Source organism: Oncorhynchus gorbuscha, linkage group LG06, assembly GCF_021184085.1.
Source record: "Oncorhynchus gorbuscha isolate QuinsamMale2020 ecotype Even-year linkage group LG06, OgorEven_v1.0, whole genome shotgun sequence".
Classification (NCBI taxonomy): domain Eukaryota; kingdom Metazoa; phylum Chordata; class Actinopteri; order Salmoniformes; family Salmonidae; genus Oncorhynchus; species Oncorhynchus gorbuscha.
The window spans coordinates 1,838,892-1,860,075 of NC_060178.1; the positions used below are offsets into that span (position 1 = coordinate 1,838,892).

The following is a 21,184-nucleotide window of genomic DNA, read 5'->3' on the forward strand; positions in this document are numbered from 1 at the left end:
CTGTGTTGAGTAGGGAGTGTATTGTATAGTACTACTGTGTTGAGTAGTGAGTGTATGTCGTTGTTCTTCTGTGGGCACTGTATGGTGCAGTACTCTTGATAGACACTAGATGGGATATGGTGATAAGTTAGCTGTCTAGGCATGTCTTTCGAGGGAGTCACGGCAGTATTGACTTTTTCAAGCATTCTTCAGTTGTTTGCTGATGTTGTCCGGAGCTCATGTATATTGCAACAACACATAACATTGGAAAAAGATTGCATGGTAGGAAAAATATAGGATGTTTGTTAAATAGATACAGAGACAAATATAGGATGTATCCAACAGTTGTCCGGAATCCAACCCCTCTTTTCAGGTAGATGATTTGATTTGTAAATCAGAAATAAATCGGCACCAAAAAGGAAATGTTACTTGCTATCGGAGGGGAAACTGATTTTCTTTGTCTTAGATGGGCAAGATGCATTATGGGAGCAGGGTGAGGATGGTCAACGGGCCTATCGGTTTCTGTTGTCCCTTTGTCCATCCAACTTACTTTTTCAGTCATTTAAAAAAAAAATGCTAAATAAATATTTTCCAATGAAAGAATTAGCCCAATGCGTGCTTGTTATAGTTTTAATAATACGATATACTATCCCTGTGGGCTTATATTTTCCACTGCTATGAGGCACCTCACATCTTCCTGTTCTGTCATTCTGTTTTTCTATGTAGCTTTCATCCAAATAGGCCAACGGCAATACAGCTATTCAGGTATATGTAGATCCCAATCTGAACAATGCGCAATTTATAGTTCTGACCAAAAACTCGTCATATTCTGTTGTATGGTCATCTCTCTAGACCTGTTACGGGAAAAAAAAGCAACACTGACGAGAATGGGGTCAGAGATAAGTTTAGGTTGACATAACAATGAATTAAACATTAGTATCTAAATTATTGATATTCTTTGGGGGTGGCAGGCGAACACGGAGCCTTTATGTCTCTTAATCCATGACTGATGAAAGGATGGGAGAGGCTGTCTGCGCGTTCACAAACCCTCCCATCGCTCTGTTACTGACCGCGGGAGCGCGCAGTGGACCGCTCGTCCTCTCAGTCACTTGCAAGAGGGAAACAGCCTCCGGAACGCACCGCATCATCCTACAGAGAGAAAACATGTTTCCTCCACCGCCAACCTTCACCGTGGAGAAAAGTCCCATTAAAGGATTTACTATGGAAGATGTTAGTTGTTTCGACCACTAATCTGTGTTAAAAATAGGATATAATCCAAGGTACCCTGTTAGGAAAAAGTGCCCGGATTGGGAATTAATATCGGACAGGTAAGGATCAAACAAGTAAACTGGAGATTATTAATTATATTACACATTATGACACAAATATTATTGTAATTATGCTGTAATGTGTGGACTATATAGATCATTATCAAATGAAACATCAATCCATCCATTTGAGGTCTATAATTCCGGTTTCATAAAGTCTCATCAGGAAAAAACATCAACGTAACAGTTTTCTTTATTTTACCACAATTGTTGGCTACTTTGTTCAGAAGGAACTATAATTAATTGGATTAAACTCCAGAGGTTGAAATGACATCGAAAATGTATTTTAGGCGGCATCAAGCAATCCCCGTCGCAGATCCGTTTCAGCACCAAGGACAGCTAGCCACTTCTGGTGCACTCTGCAGTTTGCGCCAAAGCTCTCTTGCAACATTAGCTGGCCTCGCTCGTTGGCACTGTTATGTGACGTACAAAAACAAATCAAACGAAACCAATTTCTCATAGTTAAGTTTGAAGACGTGAAATTGTACCCATACGAATTTATCTGAGTTCGGGAATTTGGTCGCACTAAACCTTTATTGTAAAAATGCAAGGGTTAAATCTGTTGAATCAATCGCATTAATCAACGTTGTATTTATTGTAAACGCGTTCCATAGATGTTGTTGTTGTTGTTGTTGACTGTATTTGTAATTTATCTGCATGCTGCAGAATCCTGTGTCCCATATTCCCAGAGATATAATATGGCTATACTCTAGTGCTGTGATGCAACAGGATGTATCAGGGCATTATGCTAAGGATTCATTCTGTGTTGAACATTATGACTCCCTTTCTAGATCTCTTATAGATAAGCAGAACAAATCATTGTCTGTGATAGAGGTACATTTCCTGAAGATAATCTGTGTGCTAATGAATAAATACATTTAATTATTTAACATCCTTTGTCTTCTTCCCAGTTGGTGAAAATGGCGTCATGGCGGCTGGTCAGTCTCCTGGCGGTGTGGACTGTTGTGTTGGTTCTGGCTCAGTGTTGCCCAGAGCCCTGTAGCTGTCTGGATAAATACTCCCACCAGTTCGCTGACTGTGCCTACAAAGACCTGCTGTTAGTTCCCGTAGGCCTCCCCTTCAACGTCACCACCCTCTCTCTCTCCGCCAACAAGATCAAACTCCTGAAGGCCAAGAGCTTTATTAACGTCACCCAGGTGTGTTTGTGCGTGAATGTGGACCTGTGTGGCTCAGTTGGTAGAGCATAGTGCATGCAATGCCAAGGACCGTGGGTTTGGTTCTCGCTGGGGCCACCCATTGTTAAAAGTGTCAGATAAATATCGTATATTATATTACTGGTGTAGTGAAAGACAGATTTGAATGAATAAAGTCTTGTTCTTCAGGTGACCTCCCTATGGCTGGCCCACAATGAGATTGTGACCATGGAGAGGGACACTCTGGCCCCGCTGATTCAGCTGCGTAACCTGGACCTCAGCTACAATAAGATCATCAACTTCCCCTGGGAGGACCTGGCCAACCTCACTGCCCTTCAGCTGCTCAAGATGAACAACAACGAGATGATCAACCTCCCTAAAGATTCCTTCTCCACTCTCAAAGACCTGAGGTCCCTGAGGATCAACAACAACAGGTTCACTACTATAGTCCAGGGGACCTTCAGCTCTCTGAGCTCCATGTCTCACCTTCAGATCTACAACAACCCCTTCACCTGCTCCTGCAGTCTGGAGTGGCTGAGAGACTGGATCACGGAGTCTAAGATCTCTGTCCCGGAGCAGGACTCTATCGTCTGCGAGGCCCCTGAACATCTGAAAGGGGCCCTGGTGACCAAGATGCCCAAGCTGGAATGCAAGGCCCCGACAGTGTCCATCACCTATCAGCCCAACCTGGAAAACACTGAGCTATACGAAGGGTTTATGGTGATCCTCAATTGTGATACCAAGGGCAACCCCAAACCAGAGGTCAGCTGGGAGGTAGTGAAGGCAGGGAACCAGAAGTTCACATTCAGTTTGCCCCCTGAGGTCAGCGAGAAAAGCGACTCACCAATCAACGATAAAACTACCAACGGCCGGTTCCTGGTCTTCCAGAACGGCACTCTGATCATCCCCCGTATCAGCAAGAAGGAGGATGGGAACTACAGCTGCTCAGCTGTCAACGACCTCGGTAAAGCAGACAGCACAGTGAAGGTAGTGGTGACAGGCACCAAGAAACAAGCCATTAACTCCATGCTGGACACCACAGCAGATAAGATCCTCCGTCCGTCTGGTGGAAACAAGCTGGGGCCTAAGATGACCAACAACATCATCAACTGGCCCAAGTCCGACTCCGAGAAGAGCAAGAACGTTCCAACTGGGTCGTCTGTTAAACACGCTGATGGCTCAGTGCAGGCTGGCGAGGGCTCAGAGGAGCTTCCGTTTACTAGTAAATGTGGCATCAGCGATGGCACTCAGTACATCTCCAATCACGCATTCAACCTCAGTCTGGACCAGCTGAAGCAGTACACCTTTGATTTCGGCGTCATCGCGTTGGAAGTGTCAGAGACCGAGGCCAAAGTGCAGCTCAACCCTCTCCAGCTCCCCAACAGTAAGAACAACCTTCACCTCAGCCACAATGAGAACCTAGAGACCGTCGACAAAGAGCCGTTCAGCCTCTATCAAGGCTCAACCAAAACCCCTCTGGACATGCTCTATCTGTGTTTCAACACTGGTAACGGACACTCTGTGGTGCAGTGGTCCCGGATAGAGGAAGGGATCAACACCTATAAGTTTCAGGGCCTACAGCCCGGCACTAACTACACCCTGTGTCTGACCTATGGAGGGCAGGACTGTCAGGTCCTGGTTGTCTTCACAACCAGGAAGAAGATTCCTTCTCTGTTGATCATAGTGATGGTTAGTACCTTCCTGCTGGTGCTGGCTACAGTCCCTCTGCTGGGAGCAACATGCTGTCATCTCTTATACAAGTACCAGGGAAAGACGTATAAACTGATCATGAAGGCGGCGCAGAAGAACCCAGATCAAATGGACAAACAAATGGTCGGTGGTGATTTCGACCCCCGGGCCTCGTTTGTCGAGTTGGAAAAGAATTTTAACCCGAGTGAAATGGAAGACGGAGAGGGAGAGGATGGAGAGGACGCCGACGGGGAGGAGGTGGAGGGGAGCATGGTTACCGAGTCCATCCCAGGTTCTACGTCTAAATTCGAGGTGGGCTCTGAGTACAGCGATAGATTACCGTTGGGGGCGGAGGCGGTGAATATCTCTGAAGATGGAAACGGTAATTACAAAGAGCCGAGTCGCTGAGCAGAGCTGTGTGATGCTACTGGGGGGGAGGGGAGGGCGGGAGGGGGGTGGAGGGTAAAATAGTTACTATCAACTACATTTTAAACCAAGTAACTCACCTATCATTATTTTACGTAAATATGATAGCCCCGATGAAGGTGGATATAGCTCATTTTACCTCAGAAAGCAAGCGATCAGTTATAACCCAAATAAGAGACTGTCAAAAGGAAATGTTGTGCAGTAAAAATAATGGTATTGTATATATTAAACGTACAACATTCCTCTTACAGTAACAATACTGCAAGCACAGTTTTTTATACAGTTAAAACAGACCTCTACTAACTGCTAAAAAGCATAAGTGATTGAGATGTCCCCTTCATGCAGGGCGTAGGCTAACCGAAAAAGTTGTGCGCTTTACGTGAGCATCAGTTTCGGAAGGTTGCGGTGCTGTACAGTACAGGCGCGCGTCTCAACGCGTCCGCCTCGTTGCGTACACAGACCGTTATTTTAATTGTTCTGTGAGATTATGAAAAAGGGAGAAAAAATCCCTTAATGTTGTCAAGGCATGTGCTGTGTCTGGGCTCAAACCCAGGTCACTATCGACTGATGTTGTTTAATGTAATGTGGGGCTCTTCGAGTTAAGTGTGACTTAAAAAAACAACAACGGGTGCTTGTTGTCCGTCTGTCTTTTTTCAACGATTCTATACGTGTCCATCCACGGCATGTCACACAGACGACGTATTTTCTTCGTGTGTGGTTTTAATTAGCGTAGACTATAGGACTTTAGATATTCTCAATGTCGACATGTGATGTAAAAACCCAGTACAATTGAACGATTCTCTTTTTTTATTAAAGTATAGCTAAATGATTCCGTCTACTGTGTCATTAACTGAGGCGTCAAGGAGCGTCTCGTTGCTGTGAGTGTCCTGTCGTTTTATGAATAGTGAGTTTTTTGGTGAGCTATACTGTTACGGACGTTGTTGTACAAATATCCCCCGATCTTTCAAGATTTTTGATATGATTTTATGTACGTGAAATTAATAAAATATCCCAAAACAATTTTTAAATTCTCCTATTTCCTGTCATTGAGTCAGAAAACTGTTTTCAACTTCATTTTAACTCGACGGGGTAAGGTTTTGTACTTGTATGACTATACACTGTTGTGAATTAAACAATAAAATGATGTTTATATAGGGATTGGGCGTTGGCCGTGAATTGTAGTGACCGCCTGTTAGCGGTCTATCCACCTAAAGCTGGTTTAGAATTATAGGAAAGTACGGAAACATTGTCTATGATTGCTATATTTATTACTGATAATTACAGCGTTATGGCGAGAACAAATGTATTTGTTGGATAAGCGTAGAAAACGGTTCAAAATTGTACGATACTGGACTGCTTTATTTTCTCTTCAATTGTAAAGAAAAATAAAGTGATTGGACACAAATAGCCTTTTGAATATAGCCTTTATTTATGGACAGAATGATATACCTACCTTGTTGTGAATCAATATAATATAGCGCTGCGTTTTGACCACTTCTCATTGCCGAATGGACTGTCCGCAGAATAACGGCGGAGCGTCACACTTCCCGTTCTTCTTATGGTAGGCTATGAAGCTTACACAACCACACCAAGTAGTCGTATTACTATTCTCTGTTAATTTATATCAGTCATGTTTTCTTTCCCGATTACATACAATCACATTCATTCCGCATGATTGATTCGTTAAACAGCCTATATTGAAATGTTATAAAAATAGGCTACGAACAGGTGCGTAATTGTTCACATAAACATCACCATACGGGGGAAAAGAATCTTTGAAAACATCAGTATATATTGCTAATAATTTACTAAAATATATTTACTATCGAAAGTTTCCTGAAAAGCAACATGACAAAGATGTGTTTCCTAACGAAACGAAATAATGATGTTTTACTTGACACATTAAATCCACACGGAAATCTTTCGGCATCTTTCGTTTTAATGTCATGTTAATCAAACATAAATTAATTTGATTTCATTCAAAAGCTACTTGAGTCACTGTCACTTTTGAAATGCAATATGGCTGCAACACACAGCGAGAATAAGTAGACGATCCTGAACAGCAACATTTTCACAACTATAAATTGAGAAAAATAACAATCCCAAAAATAACGATCCAAAACATTATCAGCGGAATTATAGTAGAGTTATTTTATAAGAGGTACAAGGTGACCTACAGCAAAGAGTTCAAGCAAACAGTTTAAATCTGTCTACGTTTTAATCGCCATTTCATACATTTTCAACATAAGATATTATTTATTAGCCTGGAATCAGAACAGAATTGTACCGTTTTGGAACAATTCAGTTTGGCTTCCAGGGTACAATAGATATTTACACCAGTCAGTGTTAATTAATGAACAGTTTCTTTATAACCTTCCATTACAGAGCAGTCTGTATATTAATAAATAGTTACATTCTAACCACGTATACATGGTCAAACTAGCCTGGATTCCAAGATGACATGTTCTGTTTCCAGTGGTGAAATGGAGTGTATATCAGTTAGGCTTCCAGGCTATGGTCAGACAGGAGTTCAGTGCCACACGACCTTTCCTGCTAGACTAGAGATTCTGTACAGCCACCAGAGCCATGCAAACAAAGAGACAGACAAGAAAACACACATCCATCCAGGTCGATCCCACGGTGTAGCACTACCTTGGACCAGGGCTGATAAGTAGTGCACTATATAGGAACTAAGGTGCCATTTAGACAGGTAGCCACTCAGAAGACAGATTTCCTGAGGCATTTGAGCTAGAAGGTCTACGGCATTTAGATCTAATCCTTCCATTTAAAAATAAAATAATAATCAGAAATCATTGATTGATTGATTCAATGGGAGTCAATGGGAGTCAATGGGAGTCAATGGGAGTCAATGGGAGTCAATGGGAAACTTGCATGAAAAAAAGAGGCAAGCAGTCTGATCAATGCATAGACATATAATACTACAGTTATAATCTGCCCAAGAGCCATCCATACACCAACAAAGGCCATTCCAATTCAGTCAAATGAAAGTCCAATTCCAATTTTCCCTCATTGAAAAGCAATAAGGACATTTGTATTCTAAAAGATGCAGTATGAGCTCTGCCATTTCCTTGTTACTAAAAGGGACAAAACATGGTATCAGACCCCAGTAAGACTAGCTGTCTACATGGTATCAGACCCCAGTTAGACTAGTTGTCTCCATGGTATCAGACCCCAGTTAGACTAGCTGTCTCCATGGTATCAGACCCCAGTTAGACTAGCTGTCTCCATGGTATCAGACCCCAGTTAGACTAGCTGTCTCCATGGCATCAGACCCCAGTTAGACTAGCTGTCTCCATGGCATCAGACCCCAGTTAGACTAGCTGTCTCCATGGTATCAGACCCCAGTTAGACTAGCTGTCTCCATGGTATCAGACTCCAGTTAGACTAGCTGTCTCCATGGTATCAGACCCCAGTTAGACTAGCTGTCTCCATGGCATCAGACCCCAGTTAGACTAGCTGTCTCCATGGCATCAGACCCCAGTTAGACTAGCTGTCTCCATGGCATCAGACCCCAGTTAGACTAGCTGTCTCCATGGTATCAGACCCCAGTTAGACTAGCTGTCTCCATGGTGTCAGACCCCAGTTAGACTAGCTGTCTCCATGGTATCAGACCCCAGTTAGACTAGCTGTCTCCATGGCATCAGACCCCAGTTAGACTAGCTGTCTCCATGGCGTCAGACCCCAGTTAGACTAGCTGTCTCCATGGCATCAGACCCCAGTTAGACTAGCTGTCTTCATGGCATCAGACCCCAGTTAGACTAGCTGTCTCCATGGTATCAGACCCCAGTTAGACTAGCTGTCTCCATGGTGTCAGACCCCATTTAGACTAGCTGTCTCCATGGCATCAGACCCCAGTTAGACTAGCTGTCTCCATGGTATCAGACCCCAGTTAGACTAGCTGTCTCCATGGTATCAGACCCCAGTTAGACTAGCTGTCTCCATGGTATCAGACCCCAGTAAGACTAGCTGTCTCCATGGTATCAGACCCCAGTTGGACTAGCTGTCTCCATCTGCGTCGGCTAATGGGGATCATAATAAATCTAAACCATCTAAACCACTGTGAAATATCTTTAAGAAGCAAAAATCTTGTTTGAGGCTGGTGTACAAAACCAAAACTTAAGAACGGGAAGCATAGAAATAGCACACAGAACAGAGCTATCACTTCTTAGACGGGCTTTCAATGCGAATGACAGATCTATGACTCACAATTCTATGTGAATTTGGTCAGGTCACCCAAATAGTTACATAATGCAGCTTTAAATTTCAGTTTGCTTCCTGAATTGGAATGGAGTTGACCACAAGCCTGGGAGACACGTTCAGTCTCAGTTAGTCACTGCCTCCGTTTCCTTCCCTGCCTCCATGTTTCCTGCCTCCTTCTTGATCCCCTCTTTTGCAGCCCAGTTGAGTGTTCCGTTGAAGAAGCTCTCGTTGCTCTGACGCTGGAAGTGCTTCCTGGAGCCCACCAGCGAGGGGTTGTTGACCAGGGTGTAGAGGAGCTGCCAGTGGCCCCGTGCCCGTTTAGAGATGGAAACCTTATGCTGTGGCTTCTTCTCCTGATTGACTAGCTGTATGCCTGGGGGGGAGACACACAGAGAGTATCGATATGGATCACCGAATGAGTAGACAGAAACAGATGTTCAGAGAGACACAGATATGTTCAGAGATGTTCAGAAAGACACAGAGATGTTCAGATATACACAGAGATGTTCAGAAAGACACAGAGATGTTCAGACAGACAGAGAGATGTTCAGACAGACACAGAGATATTCAGATAGACACAGAGATGTTCAGACAGACACAGAGATGTTCAGACAGACACAGATGTTCAGACAGACACAGATGTTCTGACAGACACAGAGATATTCAGAAAGACACAGAGATGTTCAGACAGACACAGATGTTCAGACAGACACAGAGATGTTCAGATAGACACAGCAGACACAGAGATGTTCAGATATACACAGAGATGTTCAGACAGACAGAGAGATGTTCAGACAGACACAGAGATGTTCAGACAGAGACAGAGATGTTCAGATAGACACAGAGATGTTCAGATAGACACAGAGATATTCAGACAGACACAGAGATATTCAGAAAGACACAGAGATGTTCAGATATATACAGATATGTTCAGATATACACAGAGATGTTCAGATATACACAGAGATGTTCAGATATAATATATAATAATAATAATAATATAATAATATATAAATAATATATATAATAATATAATAATAATATAATATAATAATATAATATAATATATAATAATAATATACACAGAGATGTTCAGATATACACAGAGATGTTCAGATATACACAGAGATGTTCAGATATACACAGAGATGTTCAGACAGACACAGAGATGTTCAGATAGACACAGAGATGTTCAGATATACACAGAGATGTTCAGATATACACAGAGATGTTCAGATATACACAGAGATGTTCAGATATACACAGAGATGTTCAGATATACACAGAGATGTTCAGATAGACACAGAGATGTTCAGACAGACACAGAGATGTTCAGATATACACAGAGATGTTCAGATATATACAGAGATGTTCAGATATACACAGAGATGTTCAGATATATACAGAGATGTTCAGACAGACACAGAGATGTTCAGACAGATAGAGAGATGTTCAGACAGACACAGAGATGTTCAGAGATGTTCAGATAGACACAGAGATGTTCAGACAGACACAGCGATGTTCCAAAAGACACAGAGATGTTCAGATAGACACAGAGATGTTCCGAAAGACACAGAGATGTTCAGACAGACACAGAGATGTTCAGATAGACACAGAGATGTTCAGATAGACACAGAGATGTTCAGATAGACACAGAGATGTTCAGATAGACACAGAGATGTTCAGATAGACACAGAGATGTTCAGATATACACAGAGATGTTCAGATAGACACAGAAGACACAGAGATGTTCAGATATACACAGAGATGTTCAGAGAGACACAGAGACATTCAGATATACACAGAGACGTTCAGATAGACACAGAGATGTTCAGAGATGATCAGTTATACACAGAGATGTTCAGACAGACACAGAGATGTTCAGTTATACACAGAGATGTTCAGATAGACACAGAGATGTTCAGATATACACAGAGATGATCAGATAGACACAGAGATGTTCAGATATACACAGAGATGTTCAGATAGACACAGCAGACACAGAGATGTTCAGATAGACACAGAGATGTTCAGACAGACACAGAGATGTTCAGATAGACACAGAGATGTTCAGAGATGTTCAGATAGACACAGCAGACACAGAGATGTTCAGATAGACACAGAGATGTTCAGATAGACACAGAGATGTTCAGACAGACACAGATCTTATAACTTCATTTAGGAGAACCTGTCTTTTGGGTAAGGGTTACAGCATTTGGAAGCTGGCCAGTAGGGAGCTACACAATTACCAATACCGAACAAAGCAATAACGCAGAGCAATCCTATGGTAATCCTGTGAGCTATAGCAGCAGCAAGGTAGGACCATATTGAGCTGAACATTAACACTCTGGATGCGACTCAAATGGCCCCCTATTCCCTACACAGTGCGGTAAGGGGCTCTGGTCTAAAGTAGTGCACTATAAAGGCAATAGGGTGCTATTTGGAATGCACCCACTGAATCCTCCCTCTGGGCCCCGTACATATGAACCAGTCTATTATAGCTGACCATCTGTGTAATCAACAGCTCTAGTGATAATCTCTGCGATGCAACACATGATCACTGATGATGGTGGTGGCAACGACGCGTTGTAGTCAACATACAGACAAGAAGGAAAGCAGCCGCAGTTCATTTATTGGCTTGTTGCACTCTACATTACCCAGACATCATACTGGATAAAATCCCTACATTACCCAGACATTACCCAGACATCCTACTGGATAAAATCCCTACATTACCCAGACATCATACTGGATAAAATCCCTACATTACCCAGACATCATACTGGATAAAATCCCTACATTACCCAGACATCCTACTGGATAAAATCCCTACATTACCCAGACATCCTACTGGATAAAATCCCTACATTACCCAGACATCATACTGGATAAAATCCTTACATTACCCAGACATCATACTGGATAAAATCCCTACATTACCCAGACATCATACTGGATAAAATCCCTACATTACCCAGACATCATACTGGATAAAAGATAAAATACCCTACATTACCCAGACATTACCCAGACATCATACTGGATAAAATCCCTACATTACCCAGACATTACCCAGACATCATACTGGATAAAATCCCTACATTACCCAGACATCATACTGGATAAAATCCCTACATTACCCAGACATCCTACTGGATAAAATCCCTACATTACCCAGACATTACCCAGACATCATACTAGATAAAAAATCCTTACATTACCCAGACATCATACTGGATAAAATCCCTACATTACCCAGACATCCTACTGGATAAAATCCCTACATTACCCAGACATTACCCAGACATCCTACTGGATAAAATCCCTACATTACCCATACCCAGACATCCTACCTACATTACCCAGACATCATACTGGATAAAATCCTTACATTACCCAGACATCCTACTGGATAAAATCCCTACATTACCCAGACATCATACTGGATAAAAACCCTACATTACCCAGACATCATACTGGATAAAACCCTACATTACCCAGACATCATACTGGATAAAAACCCTTCATTACCCAGACATCATACTGGATAAAATCCCTACATTACCCAGACATCCTACTGGATAAAAACCCTACATTACCCAGACATTACCCAGACATCATACTGGATAAAATCCCTACATTACCCAGACATCATACTGGATAAAATCCCTACATTACCCAGACATCCTACTGGATAAAAACCCTACATTACCCAGACATCATACTGGATAAAATCACTACATTACCCAGACATCCTACTGGATAAAAACCCTACATTACCCAGACATTACCCAGACATCATACTGGATAAAATCCCTACATTACCCAGACATCCTACTGGATAAAAACCCTACATTACCCAGACATCCTACTGGATAAAATCCCTACATTACCCAGACATCATACTGGATAAAATCCCTACATTACCCAGACATCATACTGGATAAAATCCTTACATTACCCAGACATCCTACTGGATAAAATCCCTACATTACCCAGACATTACCCAGACATCATACTGGATAAAATCCCTACATTACCCAGACATCATACTGGATAAAATCTCTACATTACCCAGACATTACCCAGACATCATACTGGATAAAATCCCTACATTACCCAGACATCATACTGGATAAAATCCCTACATTACCCAGATATCCTACTGGATAAAATCCCTACATTACCCAGACATCCTACTGGATAAAATCCCTACATTACCCAGACATCCTACTGGATAAAATCCCTACATTACCCAGACATTACCCAGACATCATACTGGATAAAATCCCTACATTACCCAGACATCATACTGGATAAAATCCTTACATTACCCAGACATCATACTGGATAAAATCCCTACATTACCCAGACATCCTACTGGATAAAATCCTTACATTACCCAGACATCATACTAGATAAAAACCCTACATTACCCAGACATTACCCAGACATCATACTAGATAAAAACCCTACATTACCCAGACATCATACTGGATAAAATCCCTACATTACCCAGACATTACCCAGACATCATACTGGATAAAAACCCTACATTACCCAGACATCATACTGGATAAAAACCCTACATTACCCAGACATCATACTGGATAAAATCCCTACATTACCCAGACATCCTACGGAATAAAAACTACATTACCCAGACATCCTACTGAATAAAAACTACATTACCCAGACATCATACTGGATAAAAAACAACATTATCCAGACGTCCTACTGGATAACAACTACATTACCCAGACACCCTACTGAATAAAAGCTACATTACCCAGATGTCCTACTGAATAAAAGCTACATTACCCAGACGTCCTACTGAACAACAACTCTACATTACCCAGACAACCTACTGGATAAAACTACATTACCCAGACGCCCTACTGAACAACAACTACATTACCCAGACAATCCACTGGATAAAAACTACATTAACCAGACGTCCTACTGAATAAGAACTCTACATTACCCAGACGTCCTACTGAACAACAACTACATTACCCAGACATCCTACTGAACAACAACTCTACATTACCCAGACGTCCAACTGAATAAAAACTACATTACCTTGATGTCCTACTGAATAAAAACTACTTTACCCAGGCGTCCAACTGAATAAAAACTACATTACCTTGATGTTCTACTGAATAAAAACTACATTACCCAGGCGTCCTACTGAATAAAAGCTACATTAACCAGACGTCCTACTGAATAAAAACAACATTACCCAGACGACCTACTGAACAAAAGAAAATACCTGCATGGTGGAATCCTATACTACATATTAATGCTGTACCTCCATGGTGGAATCCTATACTACATATTAATACTGTACCTCCATGGTGGAATCCTATACTATATATTAATACTGTACCTCCATGGTGGAATCCTATACTACATATTAATACTGTACCTCCATGGTGGAATCCTATACTACATATTAATACTGTACCTCCATGGTGGAATCTATATATTATACTACATATTAATACTGTACCTCCATGGTGGAATCCTATACTACATATTAATACTGTACCTCCATGGTGGAATCCTATACTACATATTAATACCTCCATGGTGGAATCCTATACTATATATTAATACTGTACCTCCATGGTGGAATCCTACTACATATTAATACTACATATTAATACTGTACCTCCATGGTGGAATCCTATACTACATATTAATACTGTACCTCCATGGTGGAATCCTATACTACATATTAATACTGTACCTCCATGGTGGAATCCTATACTACATATTAATACTGTACCTCCATGGTGGAATCCTATACTACATATTAATACCTCCATGGTGGAATCCTATACTATATATTAATACTGTACCTCCATGGTGGAATCCTATACTACATATTAATACTGTACCTCCATGGTGGAATCCTATACTATATATTAATACTGTACCTCCATGGTGGAATCCTATACTACATATTAATACTGTACCTCCATGGTGGAATCCTATACTACATATTAATACTGTACCTCCATGGTGGAATCCTATACTACATATTAATACTGTACCTCCATGGTGGTATTAATACTGTACCTCCATGGTGGAATCCTATACTACATATTAATACTGTACCTCCATGGTGGAATCCTATACTACATATTAATACTGTACCTCCATGGTGGAATCCTATACTACATATTAATACTGTACCTCCATGGTGGAATCCTATACTACATATTAATACTGTACCTCCATGGTGGAATCCTATACTACATATTAATACTGTACCTCCATGGTGGAATCCTATACTACATATTAATACCTCCATGGTGGAATCCTATACTATATATTAATACTGTACCTCCATGGTGGAATCCTATTCTATATATTAATACTGTACCTCCATGGTGGAATCCTATACTATATATTAATACTGTACCTCCATGGTGGAATCCTATACTATATATTAATACCTCCATGGGGGAATCCTATACTACGTATTAATACCTCCATGCTGGAATCCTATACTACATATTAATGCTGTACCTCCATGGTGGAATCCTATACTACATATTAATACTGTACCTCCATGGTGGAATCCTATACTACATATTAATACTGTACCTCCATGGTGGAATCCTATACTACATATTAATACTGTACCTCCATGGTGGAATCCTATACTACATATTAATACCTCCATGGTGGAATCCTATACTATATATTAATACTGTACCTCCATGGTGGAATCCTATACTACATATTAATACTGTACCTCCATGGTGGAATCCTATACTACATATTAATACCTCCATGGTGGAATCCTATACTACATATTAATACCTCCATGGTGGAATCCTATACTACGTATTAATACTGTACCTCCATGGTGGAATCCTATACTACATATTAATACCTCCATGGTGGAATCCTATACTACATATTAATACTGTACCTCCATGGTGGAATCCTATACTATATATTAATACTGTACCTCCATGGTGGAATCCTATACTACATATTAATACTGTACCTCCATGGTGGAATCCTATACTATATATTAATACTGTACCTCCATGGTGGAATCCTATACTACATATTAATACTGTACCTCCATGGTGGAATCCTATACTACATATTAATACTGTACCTCCATGGTGGAATCCTATACTATATATTAATACTGTACCTCCATGGTGGAATCCTATACTACATATTAATACTGTACCTCCATGGTGGAATCCTATACTACATATTAATGCTGTACCTCCATGGTGGAATCCTATACTACATATTAATACTGTACCTCCATGGTGGAATCCTATACTACATATTAATACCTCCATGGTGGAATCCTATACTACATATTAATACTGTACCTCCATGGTGGAATCCTATACTATATATTAATACTGTACCTCCATGGTGGAATCCTATACTACATATTAATACTGTACCTCCATGGTGGAATCCTATACTATATATTAATACTGTACCTCCATGGTGGAATCCTATACTACATATTAATACCTCCATGGTGGAATCCTATACTACATATTAATACTGTACCTCCATGGTGGAATCCTATACTATATATTAATACTGTACCTCCATGGTGGAATCCTATACTACATATTAATACTGTACCTCCATGGTGGAATCCTATACTACATATTAATACCTCCATGGTGGAATCCTATACTACATATTAATACCTCCATGGTGGAATCCTATACTACATATTAATGGGCTGTCCCAATACCAATTTAACCAATTAATGGGCTGTCCCAATACCAATTTAACCAATTAATGGGCTGTCCCAACACCAGTTTAACCAATTAATGGGCTGTCCCAACACCAGTTTAACCAATTAATGGGCTGTCCCAACACCAGTTTAACCAATTAATGGGCTGTCCCAACACCAGTTTAACCAATTAATGGGCTGTCCCAACACCAGTTTAACCAATTAACGGGCTGTCCCAATACCAGTTTAACCAATTAATGGGCTTTCCCAATACCAGTTTAACCAATTAATGGGATGTCCTAATACCAGTTTAACCAATTAATGGGCTGTCCCAATACCAGTTTAGCCAATTAATGGGCTGTCCCAATACCAGTTTAAACAATGAATGAGCTGTCCCAATACCAGTTTAACCAATTAATGGGATGTCGCAATACCAGTTTAACAAATTAATGGGCTGTCCCAATACCAGTTTAAGCAATTAATGGGCTGTCCCAATACCAGTTTATCCAATTAATGGGCTGTCCCAATACCAGTTTAAGCAATTAATGGGCTGTCCCAATACCACTTTAAGCAATTAATGGGCTGTCCCAATACCAGTTTAAGCAATTAATGGGCTGTCCCAACACCAGTTTAAGCAATTAATGGGCTGTCCCAATACCAGTTTAACCAATTAATGGGCTGTCCCAATACCAGTTTAATCAATTCATGGGCTGTCCCAATACCAGTTTTAGAAATTAATGGGCTGTCCCAATAACAGTTTAACCAATTAATGGGCTGTCCCAATACCAGTTTAAGCAATTAATGGGCTGTCCCAATACCAGTTTAACCAATTAATGGGCTGTCCCAATACCAGTTTAACCAATTAATGGGCTGTCCCAATACCAGTTTAAGCAATTAATGGGCTGTCCCAATACCAGTTTAACCAATTAATGGGCTGTCCCAATACCAGTTTAAGCAATTAATGGGCTGTCCCAATACCAGTTTATGCAATTAATGGGCTGTCCCAATACCAGTTTAAGCAATTAATGGGCTGTCCCAATACCAGTTTAAGCAATTAATGGGCTGTCCCAACACCAGTTTAACCAATTAATGGGCTGTCCCAATACCAGTTTAACCAATTAATGGGCTGTCCCAATACCAGTTTAAGCAATTAATGGGCTGTCCCAATACCAGTTTAACCAATTAATGGGCTGTCCCAATACCAGTTTAAGCAATTAATGGGCTGTCCCAATACCAGTTTAACCAATTAACGGGCTGTCCCAACACCAGATAACAGCTATAAGACGTGTTTGTCTTCCTTAGTGACAGCCTCCGAGATGAATAGAACATAACGTGGGGCGTTATGCGTGGGCACACCTCACCGTAAGGACAAATGATTAGTTTATCACAGATCTGATCGTGGAAAGGCATCAGGACCAGGGTATAAATTAAACCACATTATACTCAGGCCAGCTTGGAGAGGGGAGGCTTTCTGCTTCCCACAATCTTCTACTGTACGTGACAGACAGTGGTATGAGCCAATTATATATTATGTTGGACAGCAGGTCATTCAAGACATAATTCTCCTCTAGTCGCCTTTTTGTAAGAGACAGCAGTCAGTCAGTCCTTTAGAAATGTTCCATATTGAAATATGAACACATATTAATTAAGAGTGATGCGTCAGAGCGTTGAGAGGGAGGCGTCGGAGCGTTGAGAGGGAGGCGTCAGAGCGTTGAGAGGGAGGCGTCAGAGCGTTCAGAGGGAGGCGTCAGAGCGTTGAGAGGGAGGGAGCGTTGAGAGGGAGGCGTCAGAGAGTTGAGAGGGAGGCGTCAGAGAGTTGAGAGGGAGGAGTCGGAGCGTTGAGAGGGAGGCGTCAGAGAGTTGAGAGGGAGGCGTCAGAGAGTTGAGAGGGAGGCGTCAGAGAGTTGAGAGGAGCGTCAGAGAGTTGAGAGGGAGGCGTCAGAGCGTTGAGAGGGAGGGCGTCAGAGCGTTGAGAGCGACGCGTCAGAGAGTTGAGAGGGAGGCGTCAGAGCGTTGAGAGGGAGGCGTCAGAGAGTTGAGAGGGAGGCGTCAGAGCGTTGAGAGGGAGGCGTCAGAGAGTTGAGAGGGAGGCGTCAGAGCGTTGAGAGGGAGGCGTCAGAGCGTTGAGAGGGAGGCGTCAGAGAGTTGAGAGGAGGCGTCAGAGCGTTGAGAGGAGGAGTCGGAGCATTGAGAGCGACGCGTCAGAGAGTTGAGAGGGAGGCGTCAGAGCGTTGAGAGGGAGGCGTCAGAGAGTTGAGAGGGAGGCGTCAGAGCGTTGAGAGGGACGCGTCAGAGAGTTGAGAGGGAGGCGTCAGAGAGTTGAGAGGATGCGTCAGAGCGTTGAGAGGGAGGCGTCAGAGGAGCGTTGAGAGGGAGGCGTCAGAGCGTTGAGAGGAGGTGTCAGAGAGTTGAGAGAGCGTCAGGGAGGCGTCAGAGCGTTGAGAGGGAGGCGTCAGAGAGTTGAGAGGGAGGCGTCAGAGCGTTGAGAGGGACGCGTCAGAGAGTTGAGAGGGAGGCGTCAGAGAGTTGAGAGGGAGGCGTCAGAGCGTTGAGAGGAGGCGTCAGAGCGTTGAGAGGGAGGCGTCAGAGCGTTGAGAGGGAGGCGTCAGAGAGTTGAGAGGGAGGCGTCAGAGCGTTGAGAGGGAGGCGTCAGAGCGTTGAGAGGGAGGCGTCAGAGCGTTGAGACGGAGGCGTCAGAGCGTTGAGAAGGAGGAGTCGGAGCGTTGAGAAGGAGGAGTCGGAGTGTTGAGAGGGAGGAGTCGGAGCGTTGAGAAAGAGGAGTCGGAGCGTTGAGAGGGAGGAGTCGGAGCGTTGAGAGGGAGGAGTCGGAGCGTTGAGAAGGAGGAGTCGGAGCATTGAGAGGGAGGCGTCAGAGTGTTGAGAAGGAGGAGTCGGAGCGTTGAGAAGGAGGAGTCGGAGCGTTGAGAAGGAGGAGTCGGAGCGTTGAGAAGGAGGCGTCAGAGAGTTGAGAGGGAGGCGTCAGAGAGTTGAGAGGGAGGCGTCAGAGCGTTGAGAGTGACGTGCATTGTGCACAACCCCATCCTGCCCAGCAACTGTACTTCTTCTGAATAAACCCCAGTGCCTTCGAAAAGCATTCAGGTTACAGGACTAGGTTGACTTTTTCCACATTTTGTTACGTTACAGCCATATTCAAAAATGTATTAAATAGAAAAATATCCTCTGCAAACTACACACCATACCCCATAATGACAAAGCCAAAAAAAAAGTTATCTATTATCTATTAAAAAAAAAAAACGTATTTACATAAGTATTCAGACTCTTGGCTATGAGAATGTAAATTGAGCTCAGGTGCACCCTGTTCTGGATAAGAGCGTCTGCTAAATGACTTAAATGTAAATGACTTAAATGTAAATAATCCTTGAGATGTTTCTACAACTTGATTAGAGTCTACCTGTGGTAAATTCAATTGATTGGAAATTATTTGGAAAGCCACACACCTGTCTATATAAGTTCCCACAGTTGACAGTGCACATCAGGGCAAAAATCACGCCATGAGGTCGAAAAATATGTCCTTAGAGCTCCGAGACAGTATTGGGGAGGCACAGATAGTGGGGAAGGGTACCAAAAAATAACTGAAGCACTGAAGGTCCCCAAGAACACAGTGGCCTCCATCATTCTTAAATGGAAGAAGTGTGGGACAACCACATACAACCAATACTTTTCCTAGAGATTGCCAACCGGACAAACTGAACAATTGGGGGAGATGGGCCTTGATCAGGGAGGTGACCAAGAACCCGATGGTCAGAGTGACAGATCTCTAGATGATAGAACCTTCCAGAAGGACAACTGATGAGGGGGGCGGGACAATTTCATCCATTTCAGAATAAGGCTATAAAGTAACAATAAGGAAGAAGTCAAGGGGTCTAAATGTTTTCCAAAGGCTCTGTATATAACGCCAGAGGACTAGTATCCACCACTAGAGGTAGGTTACAGGACTAGTATCCACCACCACTAGAGGTAGGTTACAGGACTAGTATCCACCACTAGAGGTAGGTTACAGGACTAGTATCCACCACTAGAGGTAGGTTACAGGACTAGTATCCACCACTAGAGGTAGGTTACAGGACTAGTATCCACCACTAGAGGTAGGTTACAGGACTAGTATCCACCACTAGAGGTAGGTTACAGGACTAGTATCCACCACTAGAGGTAGGTTACAGGACTAGTATCCACCACTAGAGGTAGGTTACAGGACTAGTATCCACCACTAGAGGTAGGTTACAGGACTAGTATCCACCACCACTAGAGGTAGGTTACAGGACTAGTATCCACCACTAGAGGTAGGTTACAGGACTAGTATCCACCACCACTAGAGGTAGGTTACAGGACTAGTATCCACCACTAGAGGTAGGTTACAGGACTAGTATCCACCACCACTAGAGGTAGGTTACAGGACTAGTATCCACCACTAGAGGTAGGTTACAGGACTAGTATCCACCACTAGAGGTAGGTTACAGGACTAGTATCCACCACCACCACTAGAGGTAGGTTACAGGACTAGTATCCACCACTAGAGGTAGGTTACAGGACTAGTATCCACCACCACTAGAGGTAGGTTACAGGACTAGTATCCTCCACTAGAGGTAGGTTACAGGACTAGTATCCACCACTAGAGGTAGGTTACAGGACTA

The 21,184-nt window shown here is 42.5% G+C and overlaps 2 protein-coding genes across 2 annotated transcripts in view; one reads left to right on the top strand and one right to left on the bottom strand.

The window, feature by feature from the left end:
• Positions 1 to 1,019: 1,019 nt before the first annotated feature.
• Positions 1,020 to 4,580, top strand: islr2 (immunoglobulin superfamily containing leucine-rich repeat 2). Its single transcript, XM_046351577.1, has 3 exons — positions 1,020 to 1,307; positions 2,219 to 2,464; positions 2,651 to 4,580. The coding sequence occupies exons 2-3, from the start codon at positions 2,228 to 2,230 to the stop codon at positions 4,556 to 4,558; spliced, it is 2,145 nt and encodes a 714-aa protein (XP_046207533.1). The 5' UTR covers positions 1,020 to 1,307; positions 2,219 to 2,227; the 3' UTR covers positions 4,559 to 4,580.
• A 3,961-nt stretch (positions 4,581 to 8,541) lies between these two features.
• Positions 8,542 to 21,184, bottom strand: part of stra6 (signaling receptor and transporter of retinol STRA6) — a 163,848-nt gene continuing 151,205 nt past the window's right edge. The window contains 1 exon segment of the mRNA XM_046352065.1: positions 8,542 to 9,170. Within this exon segment, the coding sequence (XP_046208021.1) occupies positions 8,920 to 9,170 (251 nt within the window). The 3' untranslated portion in view covers positions 8,542 to 8,919.

Coding starts and splice junctions, on each gene's coding strand:
- islr2 (XM_046351577.1), top strand. CDS start 2,228: ATGGCGTCATGGCGGCTGGTCAGTCTCCTGGCGGTGTGGACTGTTGTG. Junction 2,465..2,650: donor GCTTTATTAACGTCACCCAG/GTGTGTTTGTGC, acceptor CTTGTTCTTCAG/GTGACCTCCCTATGGCTGGC.